The sequence below is a fragment of the Neofelis nebulosa genome, chromosome 13 (genome assembly GCF_028018385.1).
Source record: "Neofelis nebulosa isolate mNeoNeb1 chromosome 13, mNeoNeb1.pri, whole genome shotgun sequence".
In the NCBI taxonomy this organism is placed as follows: domain Eukaryota; kingdom Metazoa; phylum Chordata; class Mammalia; order Carnivora; family Felidae; genus Neofelis; species Neofelis nebulosa.
The window spans coordinates 91,691,478-91,718,623 of record NC_080794.1 but is presented as its reverse complement, the minus strand read 5'-3'; the positions used below and the strand labels follow the sequence as shown (position 1 = coordinate 91,718,623).

At 60.9% G+C, this 27,146-nt stretch overlaps 1 protein-coding gene across 5 annotated transcripts in view; it reads right to left on the bottom strand.

Moving 5' to 3' along the window:
• The window catches only part of INPP5A (inositol polyphosphate-5-phosphatase A), a 174,425-nt gene extending 147,680 nt beyond the window's left edge, over positions 1-26,745 (bottom strand). The window contains exon 1 of one of the 5 annotated variants that reach the window (XM_058698209.1): positions 26,362-26,745. In XM_058698209.1, the coding sequence (XP_058554192.1) occupies positions 26,362-26,436 (75 nt within the window). In that variant the 5' untranslated portion in view covers positions 26,437-26,745. Of the gene's footprint in view, positions 1-16,054; positions 16,307-25,370; positions 25,390-26,361 lie in introns of those variants that run through there. The other 4 variants (XM_058698206.1, XM_058698207.1, XM_058698208.1 and 1 more) reach the window with 4 other exon arrangements.
• Between the last annotated feature and the right edge of the window lie 401 nt (positions 26,746-27,146).

Sequence of the window (27,146 nt, the reverse complement as noted above, 5' to 3'; positions counted from 1 at the left end):
GCGCGGGTCCTTGGGGCAGGGGACCGGAGCGCTGGGCAACCCCGCCTCTGCCCTGCAGCCTGACGCCGCATACAGCCTCTACCAACGCGGCCGGGGATGCGCAGGCAAGGGCGGAAACTGCAGTGAAGTGGGGTGGAGGCACCATGGAAGAGACCGCATCTGCAGGGCCAGGGGCCGGGGTGGGCAGCAGGGAGAAGTCACGTCCCCAGACAGGACGGTGCCGCGGGAACAGAACGGGCCACGGGTTCTAAGATTCACGAAAGCCACAGCGGGCAGTTATGTCAGATGGCTCTGTGGCGGCGAGTTCGAGAAGGAAGAAACCAAGGAGAGGCAGCTTTGCCGTCACACTGCAGGCCTACTGCCGTCACATCCCTGTGGCCCCTGAACACCTGACAGCAGGGGCAGGCCCCGAGAGCGCACGCACTCTCTATTTTCCGGTCAGCCACGCGGCTTCCGGCCCCAAAAAACCATGGCGCCCCACCTGCTTCCCCACAAGCCACCAGGACAGTCGCCAAGTGGGTCCCTCAAGTTAAAGGGGGACAACGGGCTCCCTCGGCCTCCGCTCACTCCCTGGGCCAGCCCTGCCCTTCGGGAGACAGACCCACCGTCCTGGCGGGGCTCAGACACGGTCTACCGCGAAGTCTCGATACGCCCGCGTCTACGCAGAAAGCAGCCGCGTACAAAGTCCGCTGAGCCGCTGTCTCTTCAGAAGGGGCTTTCCTTCTGCTTCCTTTCTACTCCCATATGCAACCCTGCCACCCTCCGGAGACCAAGACCCTTCATCTGACCGACGAAGGCACCCCGCCTCTGCTCTGGCCGTGCTTTCCTCCCTCCTTTCTGACAGGTACAGGAGGTAATGGCGTGCCCTGCAATTGATCCCCGGGACCTGATGCAACCGGGTGGAACTCCGCCCCCTTACGATTGATTTGCTCTGGTGACTGGCGGGGGGACTCGGCGTTCTTTTCCACCAGGGCTTCCACACTGTTCCACACACCAAGTAAGCTGGCTCCTCTGGCTGAGATGTGGCCCTTGTCCCACGCCAAGTCCCCACAGGCTGGCGTGCCCCTTTCCCAGCTCCGGAAGGCCTCACTCACCTCTCCCTGTCTTCCGCGGTTTTACTGAGACGCCACCGACAAAATGCTGCGGAAGGTCGGGGTGAGCGACGTGGTGACCCGGGCATGTGGTGTCATCGTCACGGCAAGGTGAGCTGACGTCCAGGCCTCACAGCTTCAGGTGCCACCTTGTCGTGCCAACTCGCAGGATCTGCTCTTCGAGCGCTCAATGCAGCGCCGCTAACCGGCCGCCTGACCGCCCTGCGCATCGTCCCCAAACTGCTCGGACTTCCACGGCCTCGTGACCAGGCGGGAGCCCCCGCTGAGGCAGCCCTTCGCGTGGCTCTTCCTTCTCAGAATTCGCCCGGCTGCCACACACACGTCCACCTGCCCATCCCACGTCATCAAAGCAGTGCAAACACATCCACCCCGGAGTGGCCCGGGGCCATCCTGCTTCCCTCTGCGTCTGGCCCGGGCGGGCACGAGGCTCAGCCTAGACACAACCCAGGGAAAGTGTTGAGCCTTCCGGGAAGACCCCCCGCCCCCCCCCATCACAGGAAAGCTGCATGTGACCCCAGGGGAGTAATGAGCCAGATCCTGTTACTAAATACCATTCTCCAATAAAAGCAGCAGACCCCGGGAGAACTGGCTGACTCCAGGGAGGGGGCAGGGAAAACACAGGACGAGTCACCAAGTTTCCAAAAGACAGCGGATGCACACGTACTCGGGGCCAAATGAAGGAGTCCAGCGGCCAAATCTGGGGCACCCCGAGCCCCTCCAGGCAACGGCTTGGGCGCCCCCCTCAAAGGGCAGCCCGCTCACCCCCACGTGTGGGGTGCACTCGGTGACCGGACGGTGGAGAGGTGGCGGGCACCCCGGCAACGTCTGTCTTCTTCCCAAACGCCCACAAGCCCGGGCTCATCATGAGAAGGCATCTGACAAACCCAAGGTGAAGGACACCCACAAAGCACCGAGCAGTCTCCTCAAAGTGTCCAGAACGTGGACAACAAGAGTGGGAAACTGCCAGGGTCCAGAGGGGACAGAGGAGGCAAGACGACTGCACGTGGTGCGGTGCCCTGGACCGGGTCCTGGGACAGAACAGGCTCGTTTCTGGGAAACCTGCTAAGACCCAAGTCAAGTCTGTGGCTCAGTCAATGGTTGTGCCAACGTGAATTCCTCGGCTTTGACAAAGGTGCCATGGTCCCACGAGACGCTCCTCTGGGGGGGGGGGGGTGGCACAGGGTCTCCAGTCCCTTCTGTGCCACCAATTACCCCAAACTAAAAAGTAATACATCCCCAAATATAAAAGATCCCAAATTCTAAGAAGTTGCATCAAAGTTGCCCAAAGATATGGGGAGGGGGGTTTCCTGTGTCACCCCCCTGCCCTCCGGCAACCAGCAGCTTGTTCTCTGTATCTGAGTCCACTTCTGTTTTGTTCATTTGTTTTTAGATTCCACATACACAGGAAATCATATGGTATTTCTCTGACTTCTTGCACTCAGCATAATGCTCTCCAGGCCCATCCGTGTTGTTGCAAACGGCAAGATTTGCCTCTTGTTTTATGGCTGAGTAGTATTCCACGGTGTGCACACACTTTCTTTGCCCACTCGTCTATGGATGGACAACGCTGGGTCGCTTCTGCGTCTTGACTATTGCGAATAACGCTGCAGCCACCATGAAGGTGTATGTATCTTTCTGAATAAGCGTTTCCGTTTTCTTTGGGAAAAAATGGGGTTGTTGTTTGGGGTTTTGGCGGGGGGGCGTTGGTGTGCTTCCTTCCCCCCCCCCCCCACCCAGTGTCTCTCCTTTCCAATTTTGCAGGACGTGGTGTGAGAATCTGATGGTGGCATCCAGCCTTTATCAGAGGGACAGTACCACAGGCACAGGGAGGCGTGGGAACGGAGACGTGGGGGAGCTGGGCCCGGACGGCGTGCCGAACTGCCCCGCACGCTCCCCGCCCTGTGTGCGACCAGGGAGGGATTCTGTTACTCGTAACCGTCAGCATCCCGACACCGTGTGTTTCCCAGATCAGTTAGATTTAAAGATCAGCAGAAGTGACTACCTCTTCGTAAGTTAAGCCTTTGCATTTGCAAACGGGCAGTGTCCCCACGGACTGTCACCGCTCTCTGCGACTGTGTCGAAGCTGCCTTCACACAGAGGTCAGAGTGCTGGACTCCATGGCTGTGCGTTTCATCATCACAAACGGGTCCATTCTGCTTACTGTCTGGATGTATAAGAACTTGTACGGATTAATCACTAAAGGCTTTCACTGCGTATCACAGGTTTTCAGTAAATCCACTTGAGTTTCCCAGATGCATAATCATATTTATAAATAACTCTCCTTCCTTTCTGATACTTCAGGATTTACGGTCTCTTCTTGTTTAATTACTGATTTCAGTAGTTAAAGCTTCTAGAAAATGTTTAAATAAACACGTTTATGTCAAGCATCTTTGTCTTGTTCAACTTCAACGTTTGATTTCCATGTTTCCAAAACAGTATTAATGAAATCTTACATGTTTCAATTTTACTTTGAGTAATCATTGTTTAATCAAGAGATGTTGAATTTTATCAAATATATTTTCAGCATCTACAAAAAACAGACATTTTCCTATTGATAAATTATTAACTTATTAACATGCTGGATCATGTGACGCAATTTTTCTGAATACGAAACCACACTCACACGCGTAATAAACAGACTGTTTTCTACTTGCCGCTGGGTCCTCCGTGGGACCCTCTGGCGAGCACGCACAAGCGACGGTCTATGGTGCTGGCCCCTGGGGCTCCGCGGTCTCTGAGCGTTCGTGATCTCTCTGGAGCCGGACAGTTCGCACAGGGCTGGAGTCCGCCGCTCCTGGACAACTTGAAATACCTGTACCTGGCGACAGGTCGATTGTTCTGTCTTCCTCTAATAACTGGCCAACTTGACTATTCTCTCTTCTTCGGTCTGTGTATTTGTACATACTTTGCTAGAAAATTACCCGTTTTTGCTCATTTTTTCAAGATCATTTAAATACAGTTGAACAAACTAAGGTCTTAAAACTGATTTAAGTTTGACAGGTTTCCCTGGAGAACCAGGAAGAACAATACAGGTGGCCAGGTGACAGCCATACCCTGAGGCCTCCCTGTCCCCTCCCCAGGTTGTCACTGCCCGAAGGTTGTCACTGCTGCAGGTGACGACCTGGAAGAAAGTAGCATTCCTTCCTATGACCCTGCTAAAGTCCCCAACTCAGAGACAAGAAGGAGGAACAGCCATATACGTGTGTTGATGGACAAGGGGCTGGTCTGCTGGCCTCGGCCCCGCCCCCACCCTACACTGGACCCACAGCCAGCTGGGAGGTCTGCGCTCTGGTCGACTACAAACCCCGAGTATCCTCTGTGTCGTCCACACCGCAGGGTGGACGTGAGGAGCGCAAAGTGCCTTAGAGCGTCTTTGGCTTATTTCTTAAGTGGTTTAGGCTTGGAATTAAAACAAATTTTCAAATATGCACCACTTCAAATACACGGTAAAATAAATGGTGCCATTTCTGCTCAGCCCAGAAGCTGTAAAACAACAGTGCAGAACAGGCTCGCTGGTGTCTGTATCACACCCGGCAGAGGAGCTCCCAGCAAGGCTCCCAGTGGGGGAGCTCCTGGGGGGACGGGGCGGGGAGGCTCCCGCAGGAGGAGCTCCTGGGCGGGGGGGGGGGGGGGGGGGGGGGGGGGGGGGCAGTGGTGGGGCTCTCGCATCCCACAGGGGAGATCCTGGGGGGGCGGAGCGGGGGGGGGGGGCTCCTAAGGGAGGAGCTCCCGCAGGGGGAGCTCCTGGTGGGGGGGGGTCAGGGGTGGCTCCAGTGCAGGGGCTGACGTGGCCCCCAGACGGGCCCAGATCTCTGAGTCAGCAGCGGCCAGTTCCCATCTCCCTGAGGCTCACACCGGGCCCAGGCAGGCGGTCTCTCCAAGCACAGCTCAGAGTCCACTGATACAGTTCCCACACCCAGAACAGGGCCAGGCATACAGCAGGCACTCAATGAACACCTGCTGCAGGAATAAGAGAAGCCCGGATGTAGCCATGGTGAAGGCCGGAGCTCCCAGACCTCAGGGAAAGGAGCTCTCTCTACCACACCTAGGACCTCATGGCATCTACCGCTGATCATCTGTGACCTTAAGACCTCAAGACACTCCCGAGATACGCCTTCTCCTCCTCAAAGCCTAGAGCGTTTGGAACCGGGTCTCCATTCCAAGAGCCATTTTCACAGCCCCTGGTGCAGGTAGGAACACTGAGACCAGCATGGCCACGGCCACCCCGGAAACCCCGGGTCCCACATCCACGGAGAAGGGGTCACAGCCTCTCAGACGCACGGTGGCCGCACAGGCCCAGGGGGAAGCCCGGGGCTGTGGGGACAAAGCTCCTTCCCCCACCGCGGCCCTCCCAGGACGGGTGCTGGCCACACTCCAGGAGCCACCCCGAGAGAGGGCAGCATGGGTGGGGAGCGGTGGGAAGCAAGGAGACACGACAGGGGACTCCGGCCACCACACATAACTGGGAGGCCAGATGGACCAGAGGACCGCAAAAGGTGTGTGCATCGGCCACTGAGGCTCCGGGGCCTTCCTCAGCCCCTTCACGGGTCTCCTGGACAACTGCCCAGAGCACAGAGCAATAATCCCCAGTTAGCAGCCCCTACGGTCAGCCTCGCCAGCAATCACAGGGCCACCAATGAAGCCACCATGCATCGGGGAGAATTCAGGGCCTGTTTCCCCTACCTTCCCCTACTTTTTCTGTTCCTTTTCTTTTCCCATGTGGCACCCACTCAACACATCATTTTTCTTTTTTTTTTTTTTTTAATGTTTATTTATTTTTGAGACAGAGAGAGACAGAGCATGAACGGGGGAGGGTCAGAGAGAGGGGGACACAGAATCTGAAACAGGCTCCAGGCTCCGAGCTGTCAGCACAGAGCCCGACGTGGGGCTCGAACTCACGGACCGCGAGATCATGATCTGAGCCGAAGTCGGCCGCTCAACCGACTGAGCCACCCAGGCGCCCCAACACGTCATTTTTCAATAGCCATCCTGAGAAAAGAATTCCTTCTAATTTTAAAGTTCTTCCGTACAGCAACCCATGATTATGATCTTTTTAAACATACACATGTATTCTGTTGCTTTCCCGACCCTGTGTATGCTCTGTGCTCACTACAACACGGAAAATTACCATTTCTGTAAAACCTGTGGCTAAGAATATGCTTGTGCCTAATTGCCACGGTGTGAATGCGTGGCCGCACCCTCATCTTTTTTTTTTTTTTTTCAACGTTTTTTATTTATTTTTGGGACAGAGAGAGACAGATCATGAACGGGTGAGGGGCAGAGAGAGAGGGAGGCACAGAATCGGAAACAGGCTCCAGGCTCCGAGCCATCAGCCCAGAGCCTGACGCGGGGCTCGAACTCACGGACCACGAGATCGTGACCTGGCTGAAGTCGGACGCTTAATCGACTGCGCCACCCAGGCGCCCCGGCCGCACCCTCATCTTGACACACGTACTCACTACGGAGGGGCAGATGCGGGACCATGCACAGCGGCACAGCCCCACCCCCCCCCACCCTCCCCCCGCCAGGAGGCCGCCTCACTCCCCGAGAAAGGCCAGAGCCAGACCTGCAGGCCGCCCGGGGTGCAGGCAGGACACGTGCACCAAGACACGGGAGGAGCCCCCGCAGCGGGAGAGACCCTCAGCCGGCCCCCAGGTGCCAGGGAGGCTGCGGACTCCGAACAAAACCTCACGCTGATTTCTAGTCTTGCCCAATTCCCAAATTCACACCATCGCCGTCTGTGACCCACTCACTCTTACCCCAAAGTGAGCGTCTGGGGGATGTTTTACATAGAAAAATACATAGAAACCGAAAGGACAAGGGTCCCACGATCATTTGCACATCCTGCCCCTTCTCGTGGCACAATGTGCTGGAAGCACCATGTCCCCCAAACCAGCTGGAGCACCGGTCCGGAGGACGAGGGTGCCTTGGTCCAGGTGGGGCCAGGGAGAATCCACCTTCCAAGGCCCACTCCTCACACGCACGATGCGAAGGGACCCTCAGCCCCAAGGTGCTGGCAGCCCGCGGGCTCCTCCCCGACGGCCTGAACGACATCCCTCACACTCGGCCACCCTGCACCCTGCAGGCCTGCCCCCGACACACTCCATCCTGACCCCTGTCCCCTCTGGCCCCCTCCTTGTCCCTCCCGTCCTCCGCTCTTGTGGCTCCCCTGCCTCAGGGAGGAGGGGGTCTCCCCGGGTCCTCATGTGTTCCTCCTCCCCCTGACAGACCCCCTGTATGTGGAGGCTCCCGCCACTCTTGTGACTCTGGAACTAACCCAATTGGCCATGCCCCTGAATGTCAGCATGCCGGACTGGGGACTGCAGTGACCCCACTTGGGAGGGGTCCCAGTTCAGTGTGACCAGCACCACACACTTAAAACACAGAGCCAACCTCAAGCACTACATACTGTTCAAGTCTGACACCTGCCCCGCTGAAAACATTCCAGAAGGTTCTGCACCATCTCAACGGGTACGGGCAGAGGGCAGTGTGAGACTGAGGATGGGCTGAGCCCCGGCTGATCTGGGGAATCAGAGGGCCAGGCTAGGGACCCACACCACATGGAAATAAGACACTCTGGGATACCCTCCCTGGGGCCACCAGGTAGGAACCGTGGAAGGCCACTAGCCCAAAGACACGCTGCTAACCTGGCCATCGGGGGCCCAGGGACAAGGAGTGTGCGGTCAAGGACAGAGCGGAAGTGAGAGCCGACCGCCCACGGCAGGACCCTCCTCGTCCTGATCCTCAGAAAGCGTTCCTTGGACGTGCTTTCCAGAATCAGGGCCTTGACCCCCCTCCCTCCCCAGTCCCTCCACACCACAGTGAGAAGTCACCCACAGGTTAGCAGTCCCCACTCTGCCACCCGTCATCTGTGACTTGGGTTTTCTCGTCAAGGGCAGAGAACAAGACAGAGTGGCACGCTCCACCTCGAAGGCCTTCGCTCTTCCAACGTGAATCCGAGATGTGTCCCCAGGCCCCTCGGGGAGTTTGCCTGCGAGCTCCTGGTAACAACATGAGGCACCTGATGAACCCTGACCTCACGGAGCTTCCCTTCTGTGGGGACAGACTGGGCATGCTAAGACACTGACACCAGGTCACGCGCTGTCCTGGGAGGGGAGCCACAGGGACAGAGAAGGGGCCCACCCCTGCAACTCAGCGGGTGTCAGGGGAAGAGGGCCCGGCTGACCGCCTCAGACAGTGGCCCTGGTGGCCCAGGGTCCCAGGCGAACCACGGCTGGGAAGCGCTCCAGCAACAACTGGCTCTGGGGTGAGGGCAGCCAGCTCCTACAGGCAGGAGTGTGGGTGTGGCCCGGGCTGGGTGCGGGCTGGCAGACATGCCTCGGAGCCGGTGGGACGGTCCAGCAGGAGCTGTAAGGAGGTCAGGGTGGGGATCGGCTTGCAGGACAGAGGACCCAGGGAATGCTCTGTGTGTCTGCCCTCCCATCTCCCCACGAACCAGCCTGGGGCCGTCCACCTTCAGGAAAAGGGGATCGGGGCAGACTGGCCACCAGGCTGAGGCCACACTCAGGAGGCAAGGGGCAGGACCACATGCAGGGGACAGTCTACTAGCCTGAGGTCAGCAGGACTCCCACAGCGGATGGTGAGCTCTGCAAGCTGAACTCAAAACCGGAGCTGCAAAATATTCAAATCTGCAATTTGTTCTCTAGAGAAAAACACAGTCGCAACCAGCAAGCAGAGCCCGGAGTAACTCTCAAGTTCCTACAGCCCAAAAACTAGCGAACCAACCCTGTGACATCAGCGATCCCGATGGGAAAGAGGGCGGCCAAGGCCCCCAGACCCGCCCAGCCATCCTTCCCAGCCTGGACACGCTCCAAACCCCAGGAACCACCCCAATGCTCCGTGCACCGGCCACCAGGAACGTGAGAGCCAGGGTACAGACAACCACCGATGTGAGAGGCGGTCCACGGATGCCCATGGACACGAGAGCTGGTCCATGGATGTCCAGGGATGTGACAGCTGGTGCACAGATGTCTGCAGACGTGTGAGCTGGCCACACACACAGCGCACGTTCATCCACTCCTGCCACTTCCCGACATCCCCTTTCACACCCATCTCCAAGGTCAAAGCTCTCAACCTCACGATATTTGGCAAAACCACCCCTCCGCCTCTCCCGAGGCTCACCAAGGCAGTGCCTCTGCAGAAACCTGTGAGGGCTTCCTAACTGGCTCCTGAGCCCGTCAGCCGGCCACACCCAGAGGCCGGGGTGCTGGCCCCACAAGGCCCAGCGCACAGGCAGGAGCTGTCACAGCCGAGCAGTGATACATAGGAAGAAGGGCTCAAGGTCGGCCCACGGTGGCACGGCTGCCAGGACCACTGCCTGGAGAGCCCTCCTTCCGCGGGGATACCACCCCTCGACCCATCCTGTGCCCAGGGATGTCGATGCCCTTTGGAGGGTGGGCAGCGGGGCCCCAACAGGCAAGGTGAGGCTCCTGCAGCATCTAAGCCCCCTACTGTCACCCCGGTCCCCTTAGTGGGGCCATCTGGGAAAGGTCTGCTGGCACACAAGCAGAAGGGCACAAAAGACACGCTATGGCGGAGATGGGCACGGAGGCCGAGCTCCGCGGCGGCCTCTCAGACAAGATGGGCACAGAAAGAGTGGGGCCCACAGGGAGCGGTGCCACTCCTGCTAGAAGGCCCCACGCTCCTCGAGACACAGGCAGCAAACCCGGCAAGGGCTCCACACGCAGCCCAGGAGCTGGGGGGCTCCCTGCCTTCTTCGGGTCATCTGCCTGTGACAGCCTTGTCACTCAGCCACAGTCCCCTCCCTGAGTCTGAACCCAGAAGCAATGATCCCCGTGAGGCCCTGGAAAGCTGCTCCTTTCTGTGATGCAGACTCAGGCGTGGGGACCCAGGGTGAAAGTCACGTGCTTTCCCCCCTCTGCGCCCGTCAGAAGCCGCCCCCCGCCGTTCAAAATTAGCACCATGCCCTGTGCCCTTCATTACCCGAGCTGAAACTCAGCGTCACGCTTCACCAAACATCAGTTCTTGAAAATAATGTACAGTTGGACAGTTGGGGCGCCTGGGGGCTCAGTCGGTTAAGCGTCCAACTTCGACTCAGGTCATGATCTCATGGCTTGTGAGTTCGAGCCCCGCGTCGGGTTCTGTGCTGACGGCTCAGAGCCTGGAGCCTGCTTCGGATTCTGTGTCTCCCTCTCCCTCTGCCCCTAGCCCACTCGTATTCTGCCTCTGTCTCTCTCAACAATAAATAATAATAATAAAAAAAAATTTTTTAATTAAAAAAAAAAAAATCAATGTACGGTTGACCCTGAACACTGGGGTTTGAAGCACACAGGCCGGCTTCTCTGCTGGTTTTCCTGGCAAGGGCAGCACGGTACTGTAAACGCATCCTGTCCTCCTGATCGTTTTCTTGGTACTGTCTTCCTTCCTCGCTTGATTTACTGTAAGAATACACAGCATGTAACACGTACAACATGCTACACACGTGTTAATTCACTAGGTTCCTGGAAAGCTTCCAATCGGGACACGGTTAGCAGTAAGTTTTGGGGAGTGAGACGTTATTACGGGGCTTTCTGATTGCACAGGGCGTCATGCCCCTAACCCCTGGGTTGTCCAAGGGTCAACCGTATGTCAAGAGCGATGGTTGGAAAGTAGTCTCTGTTAAAACACATATTTACACAGGGGCGTGTTAAACATACACACAGACGCACCCAGACACGCGCAGACGCGTTTGGCCTCCATGTTAGAGCTATAAAAATTCTGGCAAACGCCAGTTTAGGAAATCTCAAGGAACAAACACACCGCATGCCATGGCAAACAGCGCGGGTGCAGAGGCGGTGGGGGTGCCCCAGACCGCCGCCCCGACGGGGAGCACCACATCACATACAAGTCCCGGAAATCAGAGACCTCAGGCTCTTGCTTTCTTCCTTACCTCTCAGGTTAAAATGTGCATTTTCAGACTGCTAATGACAAACTGTTAGAAAAGTGTACTTGAAACAGAACTACGATCGACCTTTAGAGCAGCCAGAACTTGACCGTGGGGCACTTCAAACCCCAAGTGAACGTGCCCAGCGGGGAGGACAAGGGCTGGGTGAGGACCCTTATGGGGCCTCTAGGCTCCTCCCAGCACCGCGCCCCGGAGGCAGGAACCAGGTCACCCTTGTCCAGCCCCTGCCACCTACACAGTGAAGCCCGAGACACCAGTGACGGGAGGGGAGAGGCTGTCAAGTGGGTCCTCTGCCCAGCGGCAGCAGCAAGAGTCCCCAGAGGCAGGGACGCGCTCAGCCGCCCTCCCCTGGGCCCCCCAAGCCTGACTCCCAGCCCTTCCCAGGAGCCACCTATTCTTAAAACCTCCTTTTCTGCTCAAACTGGCAAGAGTTCCGTCTACTCTTAACTAGAGCCCCGTAAGCCGCAGCTGTTAAGAGTCTCACCGGCATCTTCCACACCAGACTGGAATATCCCCGAGAGCAGGGCCCACCCAGTACCTGGCTCAGTAAGGACGGCGTCACCCCCTGGAACGCACCCCTCGTGCCTGAGGCCAAATGGACGGGTCCCGAAGGGCATTTCTTCCCAACCCCGCTTCTGAAGACCGTTCTAGGTACTTGCTGGTTCTGCCTCCTGTCAGTCACGAGTGGTGGCAGAGAAGGGAGCCCACTGGAGCACGTGAAGCCTGTGACAGAATCGCAGGCTCTCGGAGCCGTGGACCAGTGCCCAGTCACGTCACAGTGCTCAGAGGGGCATCTGGCTGGAGGCTTTGCATTTATTCAAGCAACAAAGTCAACATATGTGCGTAAGGGCCACCTCACCCGGGGCCCGGGGCCGGGCATACAGGCAAAGACTGTCCTGAAGGTTGGTGGCACGGGACAGAGGACCCCAAATCAGGGCCACGACCGGTGCGCCCAGCACAGGTGACTCAGGACACCACGTCGGAGTGGTGTCTCTGCTCGGGAAAAAGCGGAAGGATGGCTCGGCGTCAGCCGAAAACACAGAAGGCGGAAAGCAAAGAGTGAGGCTCTGTCAGCAGGAGCTACTGCGGCAACGTGACTTTCGAGGAAGGTTCCTGGGCGACTTAATCCCGGGCGCAGCCCATACTGAAAACAGAAAACAACGGAAAAAGTGGTGAAACCAAAAAGCTGGGGCTTTGAAAAGAGATCAACAAAGCTGAGAAAACGTTTGGCTAGACCAACGAACACACTGTGGACAAACTGTAAAGCTGGGGCTGAACAGACCGTGCGGGAACCCCGCGAAGGGCCACACGCCAGCAGACCGCTTAACCCGCGTGTGGGACGCACGCCCGGAAAGACGCGCTACCAAAGCCGGCTCGGAAGAAACAAAGGCCTGATGCACCGGCGGAAGGGTCAGGAGTGAATCAAACAAGACAAGCGCAGGGCTTGTGCTGAAGCGCATAACGCATCACGGAAAGGAAGCGAAGAGGACCTAAGCCCTCGGAGGGCTCTCCCGTGGCGGCGCACTGCAGGCACAGTGCTGACGTGGCGACACGATTCCCAGAGAAACTGGGGGTCCGGTGTGGCGGGGACCCCAGGGGGCCCCCCCCGTGGAAGGAGACAGGCCAGTCCCGGAGCGCGTGTGCCGTGCAGGAGACCCACAACGAGCTCGAAGAACAAGCACCAGGCAGAGGACTCACACTCCCCCGTTCCAAACCCACGACAAAGCTACGGTCCTCCACACGGTGTGGTCCCGGCACAGGGCAGACGTGCGGGTGCGGGGAGCGCACCCAAGAGATGCGTCTTTATGGCCAATTTTCAACAAGGCGCCAAGACAGTCGGGGCGGAAACCAGGCTTCTCAACAGATGGCACCGGGACTGCTAGGTAGAGATCCTAACTCAGGATACACACAAAAAGTGCGTCAAACAAGCGAAAGACCCAAACAGAAGGGCTGAAGCTACGATCTTAGGGGAAAGGGTCGGGGTAGATCTCCGTGACCCTGGATCGGGAGGCGGCTTCTCAGAGACAACAGCTGAAGCACAAGGAACAAGACAGATGACTCGGACTTCATCGGAATGCGCTTGCGAGGATGCCGTCGAGAATGTGCTAAGACAGCACGGAGCGACCCACTCTCCGCCATGGGGCACTGCTGCGGCACAGGGCTGCGGTCGGTGGCACCAAGACCGGCGGAAGCCTGGCCCCGAGGGAAGACCCCCGGGGGGCTGCCGGTCCACCAGGCGCCCCCTGGGTACAAAGGCCAGGGCACGCTGCCCGCGTGTGTCAAGCGATCCTTCCTCCGAGGCCAGGGGTCCTTCTGACGCTCAGTGGCACTTTGTCAGCTTGCAACCAGGAGTCCACGGGACGGCGGGGGTCCGGCTCGGGCGCTCAGGTGGAAGGAGGGCACCCCACCCACCCTCCTGCTCCACAGTCACACCAACCCAGACAAGCGGCGGGAAAAGTCCCCTCAGCCAGCCACAGAACATACAAGTGGCCGTCTCCTCAGCTTTCTACACACAGGAGAAGGAGTTTATGGGGACCCGGTGAGCGTGGGGGCGACCCACAGCCGGTGCATCCCTGAGGAGGGATGTGCTCCAGGAGCGACCCCCTGGCCCCAAACCTACCTGGCTCCAAGCACACACCTGCCACCCGACCAGAGACTCATTCCACCAGTGCGTCCCGGTGCTCCAGCCGAGGCTGTCCACAGCCGGGCTCTGAGCCGGTGGTGTGCCACTGGCCATGGTGTGCGGCTGGGGAGGTCAGGGGCAGTGTGCCACTGGCCACGAGTGTGCGGCTGGGGAGGACCTACGTGTTTTGTAACTTGAGCACTGGCGGTGGGGTCGGCCCATGTGTGACAGGGAGGGGCTGGCCCGGGCTCCCTCCGCTCTGGGCCCTCCGCCCCCACCGGGCACCGGGGACGCTCACAGACCCCCAGTCCACCGCCCCCGACCCGGGAACGGTTCTCCCTCTGTGAACACACCGCTGGGGCCACGTTAAATCCCAGTGGGGGGGGGGGGGGGGTGCGTCCTCTCTCACAACATGCTACAATTTCACGTCCACCTGTCACAGGGGAGGTTCCTCACGCAGCAGCTGCCATAACACATGGACTGGTCTGCGGTCTGTCTGCGCTGCCGGCATTTAAGGCAACTCGAAATGTCGTGCGAGATACCGACGAGGCATTTCAGGGAGCCTTTCTGGGTCACTCTGCGTGACTTTTTCCATTACAGAAAACTAGAACCATCAGGGTTATCAAGGCTCACAGACGTCACTTTTCTCCCCGAATCTAGGAGACGTCTGCCTGCCCCTGGCAGAACCTTCTCACACTGCAAACAGACACGGGAGTGCTCCCGCCAGGACCTTGCCGCCTGTCACCCCTTGCTCCGTGGGAGGTGCTCCTCGACGGACCCCGTCCTGGAGGGCCAGTCCCGCGCACCTCTCCGCTCACCTCCCTGGGCTATCCAGAGCTCCTCACCCTTCCAGCCCAGCCCTAAGCACCCCCTTCTTCCCCTTCCGGACTGACTCACTTATCAGTAGTGAAAACGCAGGCAGGGTACAGACGGTTCCGACGGCCCCCGTGTGCATGGAGGAGGGAACTAACTGTCCCTACTCAAGGCCGTGCCCTGGGGGACGACAGCGGGGTCGAGGCAGTGGCACCCACACCTCTCGGCTTCTTCCTACTGGGCCACGGTGGGGGGGGGGGGGGGGCGGGGGGCCGTGAGCCACAGTCCCCATGCACAGAGGGAACAAGGGCTCAAGCACAGTCAGACCCACGCAGCCTCTCGGCCCACAGTGCAGTTTCCGCCACTCACTGGCTTTGCCGGACCACGCCGACCACACCGCCCACGCCGACCGTGCGGCCTCCCAAGCAGGCCTATCTCCCCATTTCCTGCCTCTGCTCCTGCCCTGCAGTGGCCCCGGAGGCCGCCTCTTCCTTACTTCTCCAGCCGGCCCCCAGGCCCCAGACGCTTCAGGTGCTGGCTCTGGCTGCTGGCCCAAGAGGCTACCTGTGGTCTCTGGGCCCAGGGCATCTCTGGGCCTCCTAAGCGACCTTCAAGTTCATCTCCTGCCCCACTGGGTGGCCAGGGCAGCTGGGTGCTCAGAGTATGAGCCACGAGCCAGGCGGCCCCAGTGTAAGGCCCCTCTGCCCCAAAGGTGGGCTGTGCCTCATCCCAGCAAGACACGAGCGGGAGTCCCTGCCTCAGGGGTGAGGCCTTGACCACGTACGAGGTGCCTCAGACGACAAACCCCAGCTCCTGCCTGCGGGCTCCTGGGGCCCTGCGCCCCACACCCCAGGACACCTTTCTTGACAGGACTCTGCCACCCCCCAGGCCCCTCGCAGGCTCCTGTGGCCTCCTCCCCTGGCCCAAGGAGCCTCCCTCTTGGTACTCGCCCCTGTGACCCACAGCTCCCTCCCTGGGATTTATCCTGCAGTCCCTCGCATCCCAGACAGAACCGGTGGGATGGGTGTGGGAGACAGAGGCAGGGAAGGTGGGACGTGAGGGGCCTCAGGGGCCTCCCCCAGGGGCCCTCGAGATTCTCCAGTGCTCAGCCGCTGTGCCTGGCCAATTCAAGGAATGCCCCACGGAGGCGGGCAGGGCGAGCGTGCTGCTGGGAGCACTGGCACGGGGAGCCCTCAGGGGTGTTCCCTGGAGCTCCCTGCCAAGGCTCCGGCCTCTGGACGAAGGCCCAGCTCTGAGGAGCACTCACTAAGCCCAAGGCCACCAGAACCACGCTGTTAACAGTCCCTAAAAATGAGTCCTCTGGGCCCGCACCTGCAAGCCCGGCTGGGGCAGAACCTGGACGGCACAGCACAGTCGCCAGCAGCCTGGGGGCCCAGGCCTCCTGCCCCCAAACACCTCTCCCACGGCACCAAGTGTGCCTGGGCTGCAGAGGTGAGGACAGGGCCCCGGGGGCTTCAGAAGCTTAGGCGAGACCCCACCTGCTGGTGTTCTGGACAGTCCCCGAATCAGCCACCGGGACACTGCTTTGGTTCCCCCGGTTGGTCAGTTCCTTCCACTCACCCACGTTCTGCTGGCGGCCTCGACAACCACGACTCCCTCCCACGCGGCCCAGCCTTCCACCCCCCACCTGGACGGGGTGCACGGGACGCTGCCTGGATGCGGCGGCGAGGGCGGTGACGGCCTTGCAGCAAAAACAGGAAGTTGCAAAAGATCTGAAAAACCATAGGTGATGAAGGAGAAAAGACCAAACAAAACACGTGTCCCCACAAATTTGTTTGTCACTTGGACAGATGTCATTCTCAACAGAACGTCTTTAACAAAAGTCCAGATCACCCCAAGTGACAACACAGAGAAGAGCATGCTCCACACTCGGGCTGGGCAACCACCTGCAGAGCTGGAAAAGCATGGCCCCAGGATGCATCCCGGTTAACCCTGGGGCCCAGGACTAGAACAGGACTCTGAGCACGCCTGGAGGACACCCACGGGCAAACTAGGATGCGATGCTCCCTCCGTCCCCCCACCCGTCCCCGGCCGCCTCTCAGGGCCACGCCTGCCCCGGGCTCTGCAGGCCACACCATGGTTTTAACAGCACTGACCATCGGGGGCCCCTAGGTGGTTCAGTCAGTTAACCGTCCTCTTGATTGCGGCTCTGGTCGTGGTCTCATAGTTCGTGGGATCGAGTCCCACATAGGGATCTGCACCGAGTGTGGAGTCTGCTTGGGATTCTCTCTCCGCCCTTCTCCCACTTGAGCGTGCTCTCTCTCTCAAAATAAATAAACATTAAAAAAAAAAAAGTACTGACCATTCAACCCAGCTCTCAGCTCCACATGACCAGGTTCACCCAGAAGGTCACAACTCCCCAGCCCGACCGTCTCCGGGAACGTCTCACGGAGGGGGCAGCCACCCAGCGACAACTGCACGGGAGCCTAAGTGGCAAGGCAGGGAGCCCAGAGCTGGGGCCACGCAGCTGTGTCCCAGTCGTCCTCAGGACCCCGTCCTCCCTCATCTGCCCTGCGCACCCCAGGCGGCACCCTGGGACTCATGAAGGGTGTGGCTAAAGAAAGGCCCTGAGCCAGATGGATGCGGGCGCAGCCCCCTTCCAGGCAGGCCCCGGGGCCCTGAGCACAGGGCGTGCCCTCCCCCATGAGGACCAGGCCCCTCCCAGGGACAGGGTCCTCCTGCAGCTTTGGGAACACGGCTGCCAATTCGCTTGAGCTCCCCACCTGACAGGGTCCCTGCTGACAGCTGGTGCACCACGGGATGGCACCCCCATCGGCGGGACCACAGAACTTCCCAGACACACCTGGGAGGGGCAGGGACAGCCATGACACCCAGAGGCTGGGAGAAGAGAAGTCACCTGCCTGAGGCACTCTGCCCTACTCGGCGGCAGGGGTCCTCCATGTACCGGAGCAGTGGGGGGGAGCTGCGGGTGCCACCACTGCCCGGCTCTCGAAGACCAGTACCACCAGACTGACCCTTGAACGTGGGACTCGGCACCAGCACTACACAGAAATGCCCCAGCCCAGCATCCACCCCGGGGCTGTGAGGCAGAGAAATAGAGTCCCGGGAGCCCAGGGTGGCCTGGGAGGCCCTAAGGCAGCCATCCTTACTCCTGTCCCACCTGCATAACCATGCTCGAGGGCGTGACACAATGACAGGTACGTTCCACCCAGGGAGATGGCCCCTCCCGGGAGGTCCCAGGAGCCTGTGGGCCTGACCCGGGGTGGGGGCGGGGAGTGAGCAGAAGCACAACAGCCCAGAGGCGCCCTTCCGCCAGCACAGTCGACAGTGTGCCCAATACCACCGCCAGGACCCGAGAACACCGTCGTCGTCAACGGCATCATCATCATGGCGCAGCAAAGTGCCATGGCTGGATGCCTAGTTTTTAAAGGCAGAGGCCAGAAAATGCACCGGGCAAGCACAGGATGGCTCGGCCACACACCCACAGTCGAGGCCGCGTGCCAGCCCGGCGTGGACAGGGGATCGGCGGGCCCTGGAGCGGGCGGGCGGTGCCTGGAGAAGACATACGCTCCTTGGGCACATGAGCACAGGCGCAGACGACCGTCCGCACCAGCTCAATCCAGGAACCACACGGCATCCGTAAGTGGGGTGCGTGCCCAGCAGAAACCCGCTGGGCCCTAAGGAGGGACCGAAGTGCTGACACGAACAGCGAACAGCGGGTGGGGGGGGCGGAAACCACCAGCCGGACTCGAGGGCCGCAGTCGGTGGGACCCGAGCACGCGAGGTCCGGGCTGAAGGCAGGACTCCAGAGAGCACGCAGAGCCGCGGCACCGAGGGCCTCAAAAGGCTGGGAGGGTCGTGTTCTCAAACGAGCGTGGTGACAGCTGTACCCCTGCAGACACCTTCTGAAGTCCCCGCTGGGCGAATGGCGGGACACCCACACCGTCCGGCGGCAAAGACACGCAGAGAAATGCAAGCTGGGGCCCACAGCCCTCTGCCCCACCAGCAGAGGGGCTCTAGGACCCAGCTCTCCCGCTCCGTCAGGTCCAGGAAGGCACAGGATTCCCCACGCCCTGGAGCAGAGCCCCAAATCTGCCTGCCCGCAGCGCCCCAACACAATGGAACCTGATGACAGCCACATCAGCAGCAAGCACGGCAGGACAGAAGCACAAAGCCTGTCACTAATTCAGGTGGGGAAGGGGAAGGGGAAAGAGGGCTGGGATGACAGCATAGCATTGGTCACTGGGAGCGGTCCCCTAAAGGGACAGCACAATCCTGCCTGCGCAAGGAGGCCAGAGAAGCTTCAGGAGAAGCACAACCATGGAAGAGCACACCCTGTCCAGGCCACGGACAACCAACTTGCCACAGGCACTTGGTTGGGGAAGGGTGGGGGGGGGGGGGGGGGCAACGAGGCACATGGGGTGAGAGTCCCAGACGCGCAGCAGGGGAGAAGGCCAGAGCGGCAGAGGCAGGCCAGGGAGGCCGTCCCATCAGCCACACACAGGAGCCCATGCCTGGGGGCAGCTGAGGGACCAGCCCAGCGGCCCAGGCACTGCTCAGCCCCAGACACAGGTAAGGACCAGGCTGCCACCCCAGGAAAGCCTTGGGTGGGAAGGAGGGGACAGAGACCTTGAGAGGAGGTGCCTGGGGCCGCCCGACAACACCAGCACCTCACGCTGTGAGGGTTCCCTCCTCCACCTGCCACAGCCACCGTGCCGGGTGTCACTCCTGCCTCTCTGATGCACAACAGGCAAAAGAGGGTACCCAGTGACAAGAGGCACGCTCCAGCAGCCACATCTTCCCGTCACCGCGTGTCCCTGCAGTCCACGGCATGCGGCCTGGCAGCAGCACTGGGAGCAGGTCCCTGCACGGAGGCCCAGGCCTGGCCTCCGGTTCCCAGAATAACTGCTAGCTGCTCAGGGGCCCTGAGGGGCGGGGCAGGAAAGAAGGGTGTCTGAGCCTGGGCACTCTGCCACGGGGAAAGAGGGGCCCCCCGGCCTCCAAGGCGCAGACCCAGACCCAGCTCCCGTGAGGCTCGGGGTGCAGACAGAGGAGGGCGCGGACCCAGCACGCGCCCCAAGGCTCCAGGGTAGGAGCAGGAAAGCCACCCCTAACAGCATCACATTCTGCTCAGACAGAGCGGGGAGCTCTGTCCCACCAGCCCCCAACCCCAAAGAAGGGCCCGAGGCCCCTGTCAGAGCAGAGAAGGGAGAAGACAAGGGGCCTCGGGTCACAACAACCCACCAGTGGGTCAGGGTTCGAGTGACCCCAAAGCCACGCTCCCGGAGACGGGGTTGAGCCATTCACTAAAGGGAAAACCCACACCAGAGGCAGCGTTTTCCTCGAGCCCGCGTGGCACCGATACGCCTCCCTGTCCACCGGGGCACGGGGTCGGCCCGGGAAAGCCCCCCCTGCGAGCGGGCAGGCAGAGCGCCGTCACCCCTGCCCTGTTCCAGATGGTCCCCACCCTGAGCCGCCGTCCAGGGACCGGGCCAGCTCCCACACGGTCTCAGGTCACACGCACACGCTGCACCAGCACGTGGACAGTGTGCCTCCACAGACAGCACGGCCCAGCCCGGCCAGTCCTGCTGGCCCGCCCCTGCCGGAGCGCCATCACCCCCCCTGCAGACCCAAGTGGGTACCCCGTTCCAGTGCCTTTTCTAACGGCAGGACAAACTTTGTGAACTCAAAACAAACTGTCGAAAACGGTGCGGGCACCCTATGGATTCCCGTCACCAGAGGACAGGCAGAGGCAGGGACACCGAGTAGAGCCAGAAAGACAGCACAAGTCCCAGGACGCTCTCCTGAAACACAGGCCCGTGCGCAGCCTCGCCTTTCCCGGACCGGCCTGCAGGCCACCTACCTCCCGCCACTCTGGATTCACGTAAATCATCCCACAGTCACGTTTCTGGATTAACGCTGCCGTCACTTGAAAAACCCGAAGGCTTTCACATCACTTCCACATTTTCCATGGGGCTGGACGAGCCGCTGCTTTACCCTCGTGCATGGTTAAAGGTCGGAACCCCGATGGTGTCCTCATCCCGTCTCTGTCCGTCCGTGAGCATGACTATCCGAGCTCCCCCAGGAGCCCAAGGTCAGACCTGGACTGGACCGACTCAGCCCCCACGCCCACTGAAGAGCTCCGTTTGAGCACGCTTTTCACGGTCAAACACATGCTGAAACATATCATCTGCTCCCCCAGAGGGGAGGCCCCGGTGAGGGGGCCCAGGCCTCAGAGTTCTGTCTCCACTGCACAGGGAGGGGAGGGGGCCTCAGAGCAGAGGCTGCCACCCCGGAGAAGGAAGGGTGCCACAGGGCACCCCTCCCAGCCTGGGCCAGGCAGAAACTGGGCCTCGAGCCTGGAGGCCGGCCGCTATCCCCCAGCCCGTCTGGGGAGTGGGTCGAGGCAGGAGAGTCTCAAATGCCCTAATTAACTGAAGCAGTAACGGAAGACAGAAGTCAAAGTCACCTTATGTTCACCTGGGGAACGTGGCACATTTTCCCCGCCACCTCCCTTCCCCGGCCCCCACGACCGCACTCCTTTAGTTCCCCCCGTGTTGGAAGGGCCCAGGGACACATGGGGACAGCCAGGCTGCGTCCCAAAAAAGTGGCGACAGACAGGTGACCACGACAGCGCCCAGACGCCTCCACTGCTGTTCTGACCAGCCACCTGGCCCTGTGTTGATCCCCCACCTACCGGACCCCATTCGGTGGGGTAGACACAGCCCACCTTCCAAGAGGTGACCCTTGTGCCCACCCGCCTGCCCGCAGGGACAGATGCTGGCGCTGAGCTGGTCCACGTTTAAGGCACCATCATTCCGCAGTCCCTTAGCAACCTTGGCCCAGCTTCCCCATGTCCCCTCGGGATCAAACAGTGGGCTCCTTATGGGCCATCCGCTGGGAGGCAGGCCTGCGTCCGATCCAGTAACTTCCACACCGGACCCGGCGCATCACGGAATCACACCTCAGCACAGGCCTCTTCCCCCAGAAACCCGCACACCACCCGAGGCAGACCCAGGGCGCGCCGGGCCCCCTCCCCTGCTCTCTCGCTCCCCAAGGGACACGGTCTGCGGGCCGACAGAGTGTGCGAGACAGGCCCTGGACGCAAGTAGAGGGAGGGCCCTTTCTCAGCCACGTCCAGCCTCGGGCGGGCTCCAGGGGATGAGGGGGCTGGGGGAGCACAAAGGGGCTGGCAGAGAGGCCCAGCCCTGTCAGCCCCCAGCCCTGCACCTGCTCCAGGGGCTCAGGAGGCGGTGCACGTGCCCCGGAGATCCGGCAGCCCGGGGCTCCCGGATGTGAGCTCCCTACTGTGCACCGGGCTCTCCCAGGCAGTTGCAGAAGGAACAGAGCCGATCCCACCGCACCACGGGCTGAGCCCCGGGCCCGGGGCTCCTTCCTGCCTCCTGGGGATGTGAGTGGACAGGGTCTTTCAAGGCCTGAGTCCAGATAGGCCCCCATCGGGAGTGAGTGAGGCCACGGAGAAGCCGCCGATGCTGCGAGGTAGGGGTGAGGAGGGAGCCAAACGCAGGGTGTGTGCACAGCCCAGGAAAAAGCCTTGGAAGCAAGATGACAAGCCCTGGAGACTGGGAAGCGACCAGAAGCCTGGAACGTGGCTGACGGAAGGTAAAATGGTACGGACGCCGGGCAGCGGCAAGCAGTTCCTCCAAAGGAGAGACACGGAGTCACCGAAGACCAAGCAGTTCCCCTCGTGGGCATGTGCCGGGAGAAACAAAAACCCACGTCCGCACAAAGCCTGGACACAAATGCTCAGAGCGGCACTAGTCGCGGCAGACAAGCCCTGGAAACTGCCCAAATGTCCACCAACTGACAGTGGCCCTACACACTGTGGTATGTCCACACCGTGGCACAGCACTCAGGCCTGGAAAGGGAAGAAGCACCAACTCCCGCTACGGGTTGAACCCTGGACACGTCACATCCGGTGAGCACAGCCAGACACAGAAGGCCACGCAGATGATCCCAGTTACGTGGAACCCCCAGAGCAGGTAAACCCTAGACCAGGTAAACCCCCTGAGCAGGTGAAACCCGGAACAGGTAAACCCCAGAGGCAGGAAGTAGCCTGGGGACCACAGGGGCTGGGATTTCAAGGGAGGGTGGCTGCTGAGGCCATCCTTTCTGTTTAGGCACAAAACAGGTTCTAAAATCGACTGTGGTGGCCTCTGCACAAGCCTGCAAACACACTGAAAACCGCTGCTTCACAACCACCACGTAAAGGGGTGACGTGTGTGGCAGGGGAGTGATGTCTCTGTAAAGCCATCAGCAAGGTCCTGCAGAAGTAGACAGATCCCTGCCATCAAGGCTGCCCAGAGCCAGGGACGGATGGGGACTGACCGCCGACCCTCCAGTTCGAGGTCCCCGTGGACTCCACCAAGCCCGTGTGCCCAAGTGCTGGGACAGGAGCTGTGATGAGAGTGGGGAGCCAGCAGGGATGGCCACGCACACAGTACTAGCTGGGGGTGGGGGGGGTGGGGGGGGGTCTTGGGGTTCAAGGAGCTTTCAGGCTGGGATGAGAACAAGAACGAAGAGTGCAAACCTGATGGCACAGGACTGGGGGGGGCAGGTGCCCAAGGCAGCCGATTCCCCCACCAGGCTGGGGGGGCAGGTGCCCAAGGCAGCCGATTCCCCCACCGGGCTGGGGGGGCGGGTGCCCAAGGCAGCCGGCACCCCCACCGGGCCAGGGGTGGGGGCTCACAGACACCCACCGCCAGAGAGGCCTTGGAGGGCACAGCACAGCACCTCTGCAGAGCTCGTTGCACAACCACTCTGCAAGCCCGGGTACAGGGCTGCTCAGCCGTTGACCAAGCAAAAAGGGAAACCAGCTCAAAACGGACAGGGAGCTCAGAGGCACCGCAGGACACAGGCCCCCCGGCAGACGCCCAAGGGCTGTGCTCTCGAAGCGTGCCGCTCGGCTGACGGCCTTTCCCAAGAACAGCCTTGCCTTGTAAGGGTGGGACCCGGCTCCAAAACCGTGGCTGCAGGAATTCACCTTCTGACTTCACTTCTAGCAACAACATAAAGAACCAAAAGCTGGAAACCTCCCTTGTCAAAAATCTAGCCATCTCAAGCACAGTTCGGTATGCAGCCCGGGCCACCCCTTTCCAGGAAACCGGGCGGTGACACCACGTGTCCAGCTGGGGGTTACAGAAGAGCCGCAGGGCTCTAGTGGGGCAATCAGGCAGCTGCTGTGAACCCAGAAAAGTCACGGCACCCCCAGCCACGTCTAGGCCCCCCATCCAGGGAGATGCCTGTGCAGGTTCAGGAAGAGCCACCAGCTGGGACAGAGGCCCTCGGAGCGAAGGCCAGGAGACCTGGCCAGGGGTCTGCTGGGTCACAGCTGTGTTCACAATAACACAAGACTCTCATCTCCTGTCCCGGGCACAGTCTCCTGAGTGAACAGCGGAGCTTTCTGAGGAGGGGAGGACGTGTGACAACGTCACCACCTGACGCCCGAGCAACCAGCTCGCTCTCTGCTTTTCTCAGTTCCTACCTCCCAATGGGGCAAATACTGGTCGTGCCAACCTACATAGCCAAGAACTCTTTGGAGTCCCCCTGTTTCTGAAGGACGTGAGGGTAACATTAGAGAACGATGGCACCCCTCGTGGGTAACCGCACGTGGGGGAGGAGGAACCTGGTCTGCGAGCCGTGGCGGGGGTCAGGAGCCAGGGGTGCTGAAGAGAGGAGAGCAGCTGCCAGACGAGTCTCGGTGCGTCCCCTCCACACCGGGAGGAGGTACAAGGGAAGACCGCAAGACTGCAAAAGCACAAATACACCACCTACCGCAGGCGTGTCCTTCACAGCACGCCATGCCCGTTTCTAACTCGGACGCCCTCCCTCCCCAGGATGATGAAGCCGGGCAAGAAAGCATTCCTTCCCAGGCCTTGCCACCTTCTGAAGAGCGTGTTGCTCAGTGTGGGCACGTGTTGTGCAGACAGAGTCACCAGGCAGGTCTTCTGAAACCTACTGTAAACCAAGGAATTAACGCCCCCGTCACTCAAGAATCCACTGCTCTCACCAGCCAGGTGTCTCCCACAGGCACCACTGCCCCGTACCCCAGCCCCAGCGGGCGCCCCAGAGCAGGGTGAGACTGCTGTCCGTGCTGCCCCTCCAGGCTGCACTCCGCACCCCGAGAACCTATGGGTTATGGGCAGAGACTTGTCGATGAGCCCACAAACCAAAGACACCCTGCAAAATTAACCAGCGTACTGTTTACCAAAACAAGCGTTCCTTCCAGATGCAAAGATAATGCACAGCTCCATACAGCCTTCGTGACAAACAAAAACCCGGAGAGAACATGTCGCCACACAAAAGTAAATGAAGTTACCCATTTTCATGTCAACAGAGAGAAGTGTGCGTATACAGCTGAAACGCAACAAAAATGCTAGAACTCAGAATCAAAGATTACTGGAAAGAATGTTTGCACAGCAAAATTCTTTTTCCCTTTGAGACTCAAATGCCCCACCATGCTTAATTTTCCTGACATTTCTGAGGCTTTGAAGCCTCAGCTAACGGATCTGAATCATCTGAACAAAACCATGTTATAGTGGCATGTTACTGGAAAGCCGAGAATAGAATGCTAAATATACAGACACACACCCATACAGGGCACTTTTGTAGAAACGATCAAACGCCAAACTAGATAAAGTTGTCCGAGGGAAACGGCTCACCCCCAGCAGGGAAGGAGAATACACGGACGCCTGGAAGTTAAAATAAGAAAAACACAAAAATAGCACCTACTCTTTGTTAATAAAACCAAACCTAGCTCGTCCGTGACCTCAGCTTACTGAAGCACTTCGCCCCTGCCCGCTGCCGGCGAAGGAAGGTTCCGCCAGAAGCCAGAACCCTCTCCGGAATCGAAGTCATGCTTGTGTCGGTGGACCAGCCCACACCCACCGCTCACCTAGCGAGGCCGCCTCAGGCTCCGTCTGTGCCATCACCCTTTTTTCTTAAACAAGCACGCCACTTGGAGCCGCATTCTGCTTTATTTGGGTTGGCGGTGTAAGTACCAACAGCGGGCTGGCACCGCGGCTGAGACACCCAACTAGGTCAGCCGGGGCCTGCCTCCTGCCCCGGGCGCTCTGGGCGCCCCCGTCCCCTGCTGCCTGCTCTCTCCCAAGGGCCGCCCTGGGTGCCTGGGTGGGAGGCCCCCGGAGGGAAAGGCCTTGGGCTGTCCCATCCCTTCTTTGGCCTTGGAAAGCTTCTCGGCATCTTTCTCTTTAATAAACGAGAAACAGAGTCCTCCGGGGCTGCCCACAGAGGCCCTTGTCTGAGAACTAGACGGATACTAAGTTACAAGGTGAAATGAGGGCGCCTGCCCCCTGAGGAGTGAGCCACCCACCCCGAGGAGGCAGGCAGGGGAAGCCTGCACACCCCGCCCGTGGCCAGGGGCCAGTGCCCGTGGAGTTGGGGGGGGGGGGGGGGCGGTGGCAGAAGTCAGGGGCTGGGGTTTGGGAACCAAGGTCAGGGTTGTGCGGTCAAGAGTCAGGGACCAGAGTTGGGGCCCGTGGACAAGGGTCCTCAGGTCAGGATTCGGGGACCTTGGACAGGGATTAGAATTGGGAGTTTAGGAACCAGGGTCCAGGGTCCCGGCTCTGAGGTCGGGGTTCAGCCTGCGCAGTTTGGAGGCAGGAGGTGGGGGACCCCGATTCCAGGGTTTGGGGCAGCGCTCAGGGGGCCGGGGTCTGGGGGCCATGGCCCTCGGGTTTAGGGGTACCAGGGTTTGGAGGACCCAGAGTCCGGGTCCAGGTCCCGACGTGCGCGACTCAGGGTGTCAGTCCAGAACCTGGGGCTCCGCGCTCGCGGACGGGGACCAGGATGTGGGCCCCCGGGGCCCCAGGGCGCTGGGATCAGGGTCGGGGTCTTGGTCTGGCCGCCGCCGCCACAGCACTTACGTCGTCGAAGAGCGAGCCCACGTTGGCCGTGACCAGCAGCACCGCGGTGCCCGGGGCGGCCGCCTTGCCCGCCATCGTGGCCTGGGCCGGGGGCGGCCGCTCGCTCGGGGCCGGACGGCCGGGGTCTCCGTGGGCCGCGGCGTCAGCTGCGCCGGGGGGCGGCCCCGGGGCGCATCGCGGGCTCGGCGGCTCGGGCCGGGCCTGGCCGGGGTCCGGCCGCGCGCGCGCTCGCTCGCTCTCGCTGCTCGGCGGCCCCGCGCCGGTCGCTCTCCGCCCGCGCCTCACCGCGGCCCGCGCGCAGCCATTAGGATCGCCGCCACCGCCGCCGAAGTTCCCGCAGCCGCCGCCGCCGCCGCCGCCGCCGCTGAGGCGAGTCCCGCCCGGAGCCGGGGGGCGGGGCGTGCGCGGGGCGGGGAGGGGCGTGCGCGGGGCGGGACTGCGCGGGATGGGCGGGGCCGCGGGAGGGGCATGCTCGGGCGGGGCGGGGCCAGTGGGAGCCTGGCAAGGACGGCGGAGCGACCCTGCGCGGGGCGGGGCGGGGCGGGGCGGGGCGGGGCGGGGCGGGGCGGGGCCTCTCGGGGGAGGGGCTGAGCACTCTGGGGGCGGGGCCTACGCGAAGGACTCCTGCGTCAGCCCCAGCTGCTCTTCCGCCGCCCTCCCATCGGTCAGCGGCCGCCCCGCCCCGCCCCTCCCGGCGCCGAGGCTGCGCACTGTCTCCGCCCCCCGCACCCCTGTGGCGTCACGACCCGGCACCGATCGTGCCTCTTAAAGGGACCGTGCGTTCG